The 12,503-nt window shown below is 31.6% G+C and overlaps 1 protein-coding gene and 1 long non-coding RNA gene across 3 annotated transcripts in view; one reads left to right on the plus strand and one right to left on the minus strand.

Moving 5' to 3' along the window:
• LOC126888873 (uncharacterized) overlaps positions 1-12,503 on the plus strand; it is a 50,869-nt gene that overhangs the window by 25,077 nt on the left and 13,289 nt on the right. The window lies entirely within an intron of this gene.
• LOC114340927 (uncharacterized) overlaps positions 1-12,503 on the minus strand; it is a 471,416-nt gene that overhangs the window by 17,647 nt on the left and 441,266 nt on the right. For both annotated transcript variants that reach the window (XM_050657299.1, XM_050657298.1), the window contains exons 7-8: positions 6,738-7,016; positions 6,493-6,652 (exon numbers count right to left, since the gene is read on the minus strand). In XM_050657299.1, coding sequence (XP_050513256.1) covers positions 6,493-6,652; positions 6,738-7,016 — 439 coding nt within the window. The remainder of the gene's footprint in view (positions 1-6,492; positions 6,653-6,737; positions 7,017-12,503) is intronic.

The following is a 12,503-nucleotide window of genomic DNA, read 5'->3' on the forward strand; positions in this document are numbered from 1 at the left end:
CATGTTCAATCCACAAACTGGTAACAAACTGTTTTTTGCTAGAACGGTTTTTATCGGAGAAAATAATAACGTCAAATGTGATTGGTTTATGTTTGTTTTTATTTATAATTTTGAGGATACATTATGGTCCTTGGGCCCACATATATAATTATTATTTATAACCACACAGTCGAGACTTTTTGTACGTGTTATTTGGGTGGAGTCGGACAAATTTGGAGCTTGGCGCATTATGGTAGTGGGGCGTTTGTCTGTCAAGCTCTCACGAAGTTGTCAATTTTATGCAAGAAAATAATTTATAACCACATTGGTCATTTTATTTTAATCAATGGTTTTTATCATATAAACAGCGAAAAAAATTTTATCGGACAAAAAAATTGGGCCATATGACGCGTCGGACACGCTAAATATGTAAAATTTATGAAAATAATAAATTTATTACCACATGGCTAATTTTAACAGAATCTACCATAAGACCTTTTTACAATAATGTGGTAACCTTGTCGGACAATTTTCACGGGGCATATGCGCAGTCGGATGCGCCGAAGATGTCAATTTCCTGGATTTTTTTTATTTATTACCACAGATGTCATTTTTATTTTGTACTGTTTTTTTTACTTGTGTAATGCATATTGGATCACTTGTCGGGCAAAAATAATGTGTCCAAAATTTTCAAAAAATTTTCCGAAATTTTCCCACTATTCGGAAATTTTTTTTTGAGAAAATTCGAGAAAAAAAACTGCAGAACGATGTTTGTCATTGTTCAAGGAGTACACAAATTTGTACACAAATTTGTACACAAATTTGTACACAAATTTTCAGATCAAAATTTTTCGAAAATTTTCCCTCCTGTCGGAAAATTTTTTGGAAAATTTTGGGTGCAACTCTACGTCACGCCCTTTTAAATGTTGTATGTACTTAGTGTGTGTACCAATTTTCAGCTAAATCGATTCAAAAGTAACCGAGAAAAACTGTTTTGACTATGCCTCCTCTTAAGGACGTAGATAACCTAAAAGAATTAAGTTTTTTGTTCGTTTGTCGCAACATGTTTGTCGCAACATTTTTGTCAGACAATTACATTTTTTGTTTAAGAATATAATTACTTGTAACCTACTACTTTTGTCTAAAAAATGTGAAGATAAGGGATGCACGAACCCAGCATAGTTTAAAAGTATAGTTTATTGTAAAAAGGTTTTATGGTAGATTGTGTTAAAATTAGCCAAGTGGTAATAAATTTATTATTTTCATAAATTTGACATATTTAGCGTGTCCGACGCGTCATATGGCCCAATATTTTTGTCCGACAAAATTGTTTTTGCTCTTTATATGATAAAAACCATTAATTAAAATAAAATTACCAATGTGGTTATAAATTTTTTTTCTTGCATAAAATTAACAACTTCGTGACAGCTTGAGAGACAAACGCCCACTATCATAATGCGCCAAGCTCCAAATTTGTCCGACTCCACCCAAATAACAAGTACAAAAAGTTTCGATGGTGTGGTCATAAATAATAATTTTATATGTGGGCCCAAAAGTATCCAAATTTTCAAGATTTATCCTAAATATTGAAAATTAATGTTATAAACGTAAATAATGGTAACAGTCAAAACGTATTATTTTCATTTAAAATGTATAAACCTCAAACAAATAATTCCACTGCGCAAGTCGCAAACTGAATATCAGAACAAATCCGTTCTTTCCGCACTTCAAACGGTAAAACTCATTTACCCTTTTAAGCTGAAGTTTCTAAATGAAAACTTACTTTCCTTAGAACGCTCCACTAGTAGTTTCAAACTAGTAATTTGTGTGCTTGAACGCATCAAACAAATGCGCATGCCCCTGATAATTTCAAACCGTTTGAAACTGATGCTAGACAAACCTATTATTGCGTTAATATTATTTTCATACTGTTTGTTAATTCCACTTACACTTGTCAGTTATGCTTTAATTCTATAACATTTTCAGATTTGACATAATACAATCCCTGCAACTGTCAAATTTATACCGAATAGAGAACTTGCACATTTTTTTTTTATTACATAATAATGTCGTCGGTGATTCTGCAAAACCTCGTATGAGAATTTTTCTTTTCCAGAAATTAAGTTTTTTGCCCTGTCAGAAACTCCGCCAAAAACACACATGTCAACGTAATGAAAAGTCATTTCGTAACTATGTTAACGTAATTAGGTTTCTTGACATTTTCATTACGCCAACATGTGTACCCCTTAACGTAGGGCTCTGACAGGGCAAAAAACCAAATTCTAAAAAAAAATCTCATAGGAGGTTTTGCAGAATCACCGACGATGTTCAGTTTCGTTTAAAAATCGGATTTCCAAAATTTCACGCGTCAGAAACTTTAACAACTTTGCAATACAAATTTAAAATCTTCTGTGTATTTAAATCATTTCAAACAATCGAAAAAGCGCAAAGACACTTATGACATCACAAAGTTATATTCTGTAATAAGTATCATAGAAATAAAAATATTATTTTCTATCTACAGATTTTAATAAATGGGGAAACATATTATGCATCCAAAGACGTTCATCAGCTGTCATCAAACTCTCCAAATGATTTTGACCATAGTCCACCCACGTATAATTGAAATTAGAGTTATTTTCAAATTATGGATCAGCAACACAAAATAAACACTTTTTTTTAACAAAAACATTTGGAGTTGAACTTGTGCATTTGACAGTTATTTTTTTTATTGTCCTTTGTTATAGTTATAGTTAGCTACTCGTCTGAGGACATTTTACGTCCACAATATATTCCTCACATATGGTATCAGGTGAAACGCCAAAAATTGGAAGTTTGGGGTTTAACCGTAAGCCAATATACCCCTTAATTTTATTTTAAATACTTTTTCCACACATTTCACCATACTTTCTTTCAACTGTTTACCCTTATTCATTGCAGAAGTTGCTGTAAATTCTGATACCATTAGTATTTGTTCAACAAATGTCCCATCGAATTTTTTACAGTGAGCTGCACCATAAAGTTTTGATGCAGTTATTCTGCCTTATCGTAACTCGAACCATAAACTGCTATCAGACTGTGTGACAGTTTTTATGGCAGTTTATGAGCATACATACCCACTCATATGAATTGAACAAAATTCAACAAACTCACCAAATATGTGGTTTGTTCTGTTCTAGTAAATTTTAACAACAGCTGGAATATCCCTAAATTTTCAGAATTTTTTACCGTTTTGAAAATATGTGGCCACCATAAACATATTTACAATGGGTAAGTTATCAGACTGGTCTTTAGAAAAACCCTCTTCGGTAATTTAAAAAAAAATGCCTTAATAAAAACACTCAAATATTAGTTAGAAATTGTCTTAACAAAAACACTCAAATATTAGTCAGAAATATAAACTAACGTGCATAGAAATCAGCTCACTTAAAAATTTCTTCATTTTTGATGAATCGTATTTCCTAAACCTGTTGGCCGATTTAACTGATTTTTTGAACGTGTATTGATTATTGTGCCTGATTATTTAACAATACCACTGTAATATTGTTGCTAAACAGGTAAATTTTCATTGTATACCGGGTGTACCAAATAAACTGTGTTTTTTTCTTAAAGTTCGCATCACCCTGTGGAATATTCTAGCATATATAAAATACTGAAATTAAAACCCAACTATAGCCTCAGATTTTCTTAACATTCTGTTTTTTGATTCATTCGTTTATGTTGGTTAATAAAAAAGTTAGGTACTTTAACAACTAGACATGTTCTTCATCAATACACAGTGTTTCGAAATGAGTGCGACAAACTTTACGGGGTAATTCTGCACGAAAAAATAATGACAGTTGGCTTGATAGACGTTTGTCCGCAAATGTTTCGTTTCCGAGATACGGGATGTTGAATTTTTTCCAGATAACCAGTTGAGATAACCAAACCAGTTGAGATAACCAAACCAGTTGAGATATGCAAATGAAATTTGGTAGGTTTTAAGAGATAGTTATTGCGGATTTTTTAACATAAAATTAAGAATTTAATATTCACCATTGGCGCGCATACGGATAATATGAGCGATCATATTACCCGCATGTACGCCCATGGTGAATATTAAATTCTTAAAATGTTGAATGGGTAATTTTTTTTTGTCTATCAATTCACATTTATTACTGTTTTTATTATATGACTGCTAATTTAATATTTTAGCTACAACTTTTTAAGCTTTCTGATTGGTCTTCCCTTACACGACCACTACCCCTTTCATTAAAAACATCTAGAAGTACTGACCTTAACAATTTAGGTTACAGCTGCACATCCACATCTAACATACATAATATAGTGGAACCTCGATAACTCGGCCCCCGATAACTCGGAAGTCCGGCTAACCCGGACCGATTTTCATCAGACAAACATTTCAACAATAAAAATGTATGTATTATGTTAAAACATTTTATTTGTAGCCGCTTCTGGAATGTCTTGAAAATATCGTTTCATTGATAAAACTTCGCTTCGACCATAATATAATATTTGAGATATAATGGGTAGTTGTGTAATTTGAACTATACGATAATAAAAATGACTCATGGCACACGGCGGCGGCGGCAGAGCGACTTTCATTATCTCGGGCTATCGCAAACAACAGGCACCTGTTATTCCTTTATTTATTTCCAACTGTCTTTAAAAAAATTCTTTTCAAAACAATGGTCTTTTAAACAATGAAAGAGCCACTGTTCTTAAATAACATAACATCGTTCCCATGGCAGACGAAATTGACACAACCGAAGCTGACTGAGTTTTTTTACCTGGAAATGAACAATATACTGTCTATAGAGTCTATACTATACTCTATACAACTATAGGTAAGTTAGATGTGTACTGTGCATATATATTTCATGTTATTTCAATTATAACGGACTTTATCTATAAGTATACCGTATTTTATTAATTTTTACCATGCTCTCCGGATAACCCGGATTTTCGATAACCCGGATCGGCCGCGGTCCCGATTAATCCGAGTTATCGAGGTTCCACTGTACACATTCTACCCATCTTGATCCAAACGTTGTCAATCTTACATTAACACATACGTTAATAAATAGAAGTCTTTTAATAAATATAAATAAAAATAAAATCTTTTAATAAATAGAAATAAAAATCTTTAAAATCTTTAAAACAATTAAAACCATCAAAAAAATTTTAAAAAATTGTATATATGACATTCACTAAAGTTTACTTCACAAACACAATAACAGGCACAGATTTGTTGGTTGTCTCTCAACAACTATCTCTTCACCCTCAAGAATTCCCAAATCCCATAAACTTGTTTACCTTTGTAACATTCTCCGTCTATTCCACCATATCCCATTATATTATTATATTATTATATTAGCATAACTTAAGCAATAACATCATGTTAATGAATACTGAGGTAGTAGCTCCTTGTATCCGAATCATGTAGTGACTTGTAACCGTTGACCTGAAGATGCTCTGCATAGTTTAGAGAGCGAAACCGGTCGTCGGAAGTTACAATAAATGATTGAGAGTACGTCTGACTTTTACTTCATTTCAATTAAATTCTTAATTTTATGTCAAATAATCCGCAATAACTATCTCTTAAAACCTACCAAATTTCATTTGCATATCAACTGGTTTTAAAGCAATAAATAAATCGTCAGTTTTTAAGAAAAAATTCAACATCCCGTATCTCGGAAACGAAACATTTGCGGACATACGTTTATAAAGCCAACTGTCATTATTTTTTTATGCAGAATTACCCCTTAAAGTTTGTCGCACTTATTTAGAAATACCGTGTATTGATGAAGAACATGTCTAGTTGTTAAAGTACCTAACTTTTTTATTATCCAACATAAACGAATGAATCAAAAAACAGAATGTAAAGAAAACCTGAGGCTATAGTTGGGTTTTAATTTCAGTGTTTTATAAATGCTAGAATATTTCACAGGGTGATGTGAACTTTGAGAATTTGATTAGTACACCCGGTAAACAAAGAAAATTTACCTGTTTAGCAACAATATTATTACAGTGGTATTGTTAAAGAATCAGGCTATAACATGTTCAAAAAATCACTTAAATCGGCCAACAGGTTTAGAAAATATGAGACATAAAAAATGAGCAAATTTGTAAGTGGGCCGATTTCTATCCACGTAAGTTTAGTTCACAGCAACTATCCAAAGATTTATAAAACTGAGTGTCAGAACGAATGCCAAATGTAATGAATTAATGGCGCGGATCTTAAACATCACGTCACGGCCTACGAGGGCGAGTTTTGGACTGGCTGCTATAATTTGAATTTTCTTTCGATTTTAATAATTTTTATGGGCCAAACGAAAGACAAAAACAACCTTTTTTTTCTTTGATATATGTATTAAATTATGTTCTGCTGTGATTTCTAGCATTTTATTCGAATTTAAAATTTTATGCAAGTTCCCTATTGCATGCAATAATTCTAGACATACCAAAAACATAATAACATACCACAATTGCAAGAAGTATAGTATAACTTACCAGATGAAAAGCATTTCGGATCTAGGTACACGATGAGATGACTCGTATTTAACAAGTTTCGTAATGTGGCGTATTAAAAACAACAGATCCTTTTTCGGTATTTCTGAAACGACTGTTATCACTCTTTGCCTCGTATTGTGTTCTAACCATTGAGTATTATCTAAAAAATATATATCATAAAAATAGAAAGTTTATTGAATATAAATAAAATTCGTCTAGTATATTTTACTCGCCAATATACTCACCACATAACTTATTTACATATTCTACAGTTTCTTTGGTTACCAAAGAATCACAACCTTCCCTTAAATATTTTTTTAAAGCATCAGTCAATTCATACACATCATTTTTGTATTTATCCAAATCTCCTAATTTCTTCTTCAACATTTTCTTTATTATTTTATTCACCTTTTCAGGTGAACCATTCTTCTTATATAAACCTTCGCTATTTAAATGGGTTTCAATTAATTCTACTGTCTTTCGAAGAACTTCATCAATTGAGTCAAGGCTAACATTACTTGAACCTGCAAATCGAAAAATATTATTTTAATTGATAAAATATTCAGTTTTAAATTAATACAATAAGACTAATAAAGAAAATTATTCGTATTGTTAGTGCAGCTGATATGTGAAAAAATTGTGCATTTAATGATAGAAGTATATAATTTGGACCACATATACTACACATAAAGGTTCAAATTTAGATATGAGGCCATCTCAGATTTTGCCTTTTACAAAAATGGCGGGCATTTAAAATGGCGACTATACATATGTGACTAATAGCACGATAACTTTTGAACGAGACGTCAGATTTCAACCAAATTTGGTACATAGATTCTTTTCTTTTTTTGATGTATAAGATCGAGGTCTTAAACCGGAAGATTCGGTTTACGAGAAGTTGTGTTTTTCCTGGTTTGTATGTAAAAATATGTTGTTGTTTTTTTCAATTCTTTCACCCTGTATGTATTAATTTTTTAAAAAGTTAATACCGCCATTGAAAAGAGCATAAAAATATTTTTTAGGAAATATTTTGAACTTTTTAGTTATGTTAATTACCATTTAATAAATGCATAACGTATCTTCACATGTACCTATGTGCGACAGATTCGTGCAAATAGTATAAGAATTATTGTGCATTTAATGGTAGAAGCATATAATTTGGACCACATATACTACACATATAAAGGTTCAAATTTAGATATGAGGCCATCTCAGTTTTTGTTCCTTTTACAAAAATGGCGGGCCTTCAAAATGGCGACTATAGATATGTGACTAATAGCACGATAACTTTCGAACAGACGTCAGATTTCTTTTTTTGATTAATAAGATGGCCTTGAACCGGAAGAATCGGTTTATCAGAAGTTGTGTTTTTACTGTTTTTTTTTTATGTAAAAATATGTTGTTTTTTTTTAATTCTTTCACCCTGTATATATAAATTTTTCAAAAAGATAATACAGCCATTGAAAAGGGTGTAAAAATATTGTTTAGGAAATATTTTGAACTTTTTAGTTATGTTAATTACCATTTTAATAAATGCATAACGTATGTTCACATGTACCTATGGGCGGCAGATTCATTTTGAATGCCCGCCATTCATGTAAAAGGCAAATTCTGAAATGGCCTCATATCTAAATTTGAATCTTTGTATGTGTAGTACGTGTGGTCCAAATTATATGCTTCTACCATTAAATGCACAATAATTGTTATATTATTACTTAATAATTATATTATTACTTAATAGTTATGTAATTAACATAACAAAAAAGTTCAAAATATTTCCTAAAAAATATTTTTAAGCTATTTTCAATGCCGGCATTACCTTTTTGAAAAATTAATATATACAGTGAAAGAATTGAAAAAAAAAACAACATATTTTTACATAAAAAATCAGGAAAAGCACAACTTCTGGGAAACCGATTCTTCAGATTCAGGAACTCGACCTTATACATCAAAAAAGAACCCACATACCAAATTTGGTTGAAGTCGGACTTTTTGTTTAAAAGTTATCGTGCTATTAGTCACATTTGTATCGTCGCCATTTTGAACGCCCGCCATTTTTGTAAAAGGTAAAATCTGAGATGGCCTCATATCTAATTTTGAACCTTTATATGTGTAGTATATGTGATCCAAATTATATGCTTCTATTATTAAATGCACAATTCTTATAATATTTGCACGAATCTGCCGCACTATGTAACCATGTTTTATAACTAACAAGCTTTTCTTTTTGGTTGGCAGGCTTGTTAAGTTGACTTACTTCACAATTAGCTACAAGCTTCTCTATGTCTCATGACATGTTTGGCCAAATCATTACCTCACGAGACCTATACTTGCATTTTTGTATTCCAAAATGTACAGAGTGAATTAATTTTAGCATATCCTGCCTCAAATAAAAAGGAATAAGATTTTTTTCTTTTTAAAAAAGTAAGTTATCTGACAGAAGTACAGTGTGTCCATAAAGTAACGCATAAATTCAATATTTCGTAAACCGGACACTTTAACGAAAAATCCCGAAACAGGTCGATTTTTATTATTAATTTACGATTTTTTGGCTTATACATCATACTAGTGACGTCATCCATCTGGGCTTGATGACGTAATCGATGATTTTTTTTAAACGAGAATAGGGGTCGTGCGACAGCTCATTTGAAAAGGTAATTAATTCTCTATTCACTAATATAAATAATAACATTATATATTATACAATGTATTCAAAAAAATTTATTTTAATTAAATTAATTTAGACAAAAAACGAATGTATGTAATTTATTTAATTCAAAATACGTTTTACTGTTGTCAGAAAACAGGAAAAAAATGTTTCTTTGACAAATAAATATTGCTTTTTGCTTAAATCCAATGTTAAAGCTCCAACCCACCTGTCTCTTGGCACTTTAAACATTTCGTTTAAGCGAAAATCAATGGTTATGTGTCAAATAAACATTTTTTTTTCTGTTTTCTGACAACAGTAAAACGTATTTTGTATTAAATAAATTTCATACATTCTTCTTTGTGTCTCAATTAATTTAATTAAAAAACATTTTTTGAACACTCTGTATAAATAATTATGTTAATGTTTATATTAGTGAATAGAGAATTAAATACCCTTTCAAATGAGCTATCACATGACCTCTATTCCCATTTAATAAAAATCATCGCTTACGCCATCAAGCCCAGATGGATGACGTCACTAGTATGATTTATATGCCAAAAAATCTTAAATTAAAAATAAAAATCGACCTGTTTCGGCATTTTTCCTTAAAGTTGCCGGTTTACGAAATAATGAATTTATGCGTTACTTTATGCACGCACTGTATATCATGCCTCAGATTATAAAAATATTTAAGATCTGAGCCAAGTTTTTTATTATCTTTAGGCCATTCAGTTAAACAAAAATTCTTAAGTTCTTTTAGTACATCACTATTAATTGCATTTTGAAATGCTATTTTCTTTTAATTCGTAATCGGCAAGGTTAAAGAAAGCGCATGGACTGTGTACTCTTAAGTCAGTATCAATGGGAGTCTCCTGTTTAATATAAGACCTACTTAATGTATCAGCGACATACATTTGTGACCCAGGCAAAAATTCAATTTTAATATTATATTTTTGCAGCTTTAAGAGCATTATTTGCAATATGTTACACTGATATTATCAAGATTCTTTTGAAAAATAGGAATTAATGGTTTAAGATCTGTTTTGAAACTTCACGATCATCAATCCAGAAATGAAACTTTTTCGTAAATGGTAACGAACAATTCGTAACGCCGTCAATTCGTAACAGCGACAGTTCGTAAGGCGACAATTCGTAACTAGCACCATTTGTAACGGTATAATTTGTAACATCAAAATTGAATTATTCTATAAAATAAAAATGTATACCATTTTTATTCAGTTGCAATGCGAAGGCAAAACAATCTTATTTTTCACTTAGAACAGGGAGAGCAGTCCAGCCTTCTGAATCGACGATTTTCGACTCTTATTGGAGTCATCATCGGAGTGGCGTAGGCCTGCTGCTCTCTGCTCGAAGTGACCAAACCATGAAAGTTTTTCCCCACATTGCAACTGACGTGTATGGATTAGGTGGCTAGCGTCATCTGGCAATTGAAAGGTAAAGTTTTCAATCCTAATAGCCACATTAATAATATTGAAAAAATATTAAAAATATTACTAAAAGATTTTTAAATTGAAAAACTTATTAAAATAAAATTATTAATAAAAATATTTCCCTGGTAACACCTCCAATGCTTCTAAAATTTGCAAGCCAGATGGATGCTGTAGTGAAGACAGAGGGAGGGAATTCTAAAAAGGAGAAAGCAGCAGGTCTACGCCTCTCTGATGATGACTCCAATAAGAGTCGAAAATCGTCGATTCAGAGTGCTGGACTTCACTCCCTTTCCTAAGTGAAAAATAAGATTGTTTTGCCTTCGCATTGCAACTGAATAAAAATGGTATACATTTTTATTTTATATTATATTAGTATTACTCCTATAGAGTAACTAGGAAAAACTTATTGGCCCATTTCCCTGGTAACACCTGCAAGGCTTCTAAAATTTGCAAGCCAGTTGGATGCTGCAGTGGAGACAAAGGGACGGAATTCTAAAAAGTTGCAATTCACAACCAACTTCTGCAGATTGGTAAAGTTCCAACGGAAAATGGACCTAGTTACTCTATAGGAGTAATACTAATATAACATAAAATAAAAATGTATACCATTTTTATTCAGTTGCAATGCGAAGGCAAAACAATCTTATTTTTCACTTAGAACAGGGAGCGCAGTCCAGCACTCTGAATCAACAATTTTTGACTCTTATTGGAGTCATCATCGGAGAGGCGTAGGCCTGCTGCTCTCTCCTTTTTAGAATTACCTCCCTCTGTTTTCACTACAGCATCCATCTGGCTTGCAAATTTTAGAAGCCAGGTGTTACCAGGGAAATGAACCAATAAGTTTTTCAATTTAAAAATCTTTTAGTAATATTTTTAATATTTTTCAATATTATTAATGTTGCTATTAGGATTGAAAACTTTACCTTTGAATTATTCTGTTTATTTGTGTTAACATGAAAACTAACTTGTATTACAGTTACAATTGAAATTACATTTATTAATTTAATGTCCGGCTGGTATATAACATATACAAACATGCAAAATATAGTTCTGATGAACTAATAATTCTTTACGTAACATTGAGAAGTTTGTCCAAAGAGAATTTGGAGAATATAACTCTGACAAATCTTGAAAATAAGCCATCAAAACGGTTTGGTCGACATGGTCCACGCACTGTTTCGTTAGCCAGGCCTTAAAATGGAAATATTTTTTCTCATAAATCCGCCCAGTTTTTTTTTTGGGACAAGCTCATCCACAGCTTTAGCAGCTTTCAATAAAAGAACTTGGAGGAGATCGGTGTTTTCGGACATTTTGAACATTTTATGCCTCAGTCGCAAAATTATTTTTTACGCACTGTCAAGTTGGCAAATAACAACCTAAGTTAAACCACAGAATAAATAACCACACAGAAGCGAAACTCCTGCCGAAAACGGTAACATAATTTTCATGCTCATGTGTCAACGTAACTGGTGCAACCTCGCTTTTGCAACTGACGTGACAGTTGTTTATAGTTAAATTTTATATTTATATATGTTTTATTTTATATTTTATTTATATTTTATAGTTAAATTTTATATTTCATATTTAATTAATAACTACTTGTCAAAAATATTACCTAATTTGGAATGGTCTATTCCTTGGAACATCAAGTTCTATTCTGTAACTGGTGCACAAGGTCAAATATTTCGGTCCCAACAAAATCAATAGAAACGACAGTCAGATTCGCTTCTATGTGGTGTTAAACTATGGTCACCACAATTTTAAGTTATAACTATTCAGGTAAATGCTGGTACTTATTTGAAAACTAAGTCGGACATTAAACGTTGAAGGCACCACAGGTATTACGGATAATAACGCTTTCGGTCGACGTATATACACACCATTGACCTCAAGCGTTATTATCCTTGATT

This window comes from Diabrotica virgifera, chromosome 7 (assembly GCF_917563875.1).
Source record: "Diabrotica virgifera virgifera chromosome 7, PGI_DIABVI_V3a".
NCBI classification, from domain to species: Eukaryota; Metazoa; Arthropoda; class Insecta; order Coleoptera; family Chrysomelidae; genus Diabrotica; species Diabrotica virgifera.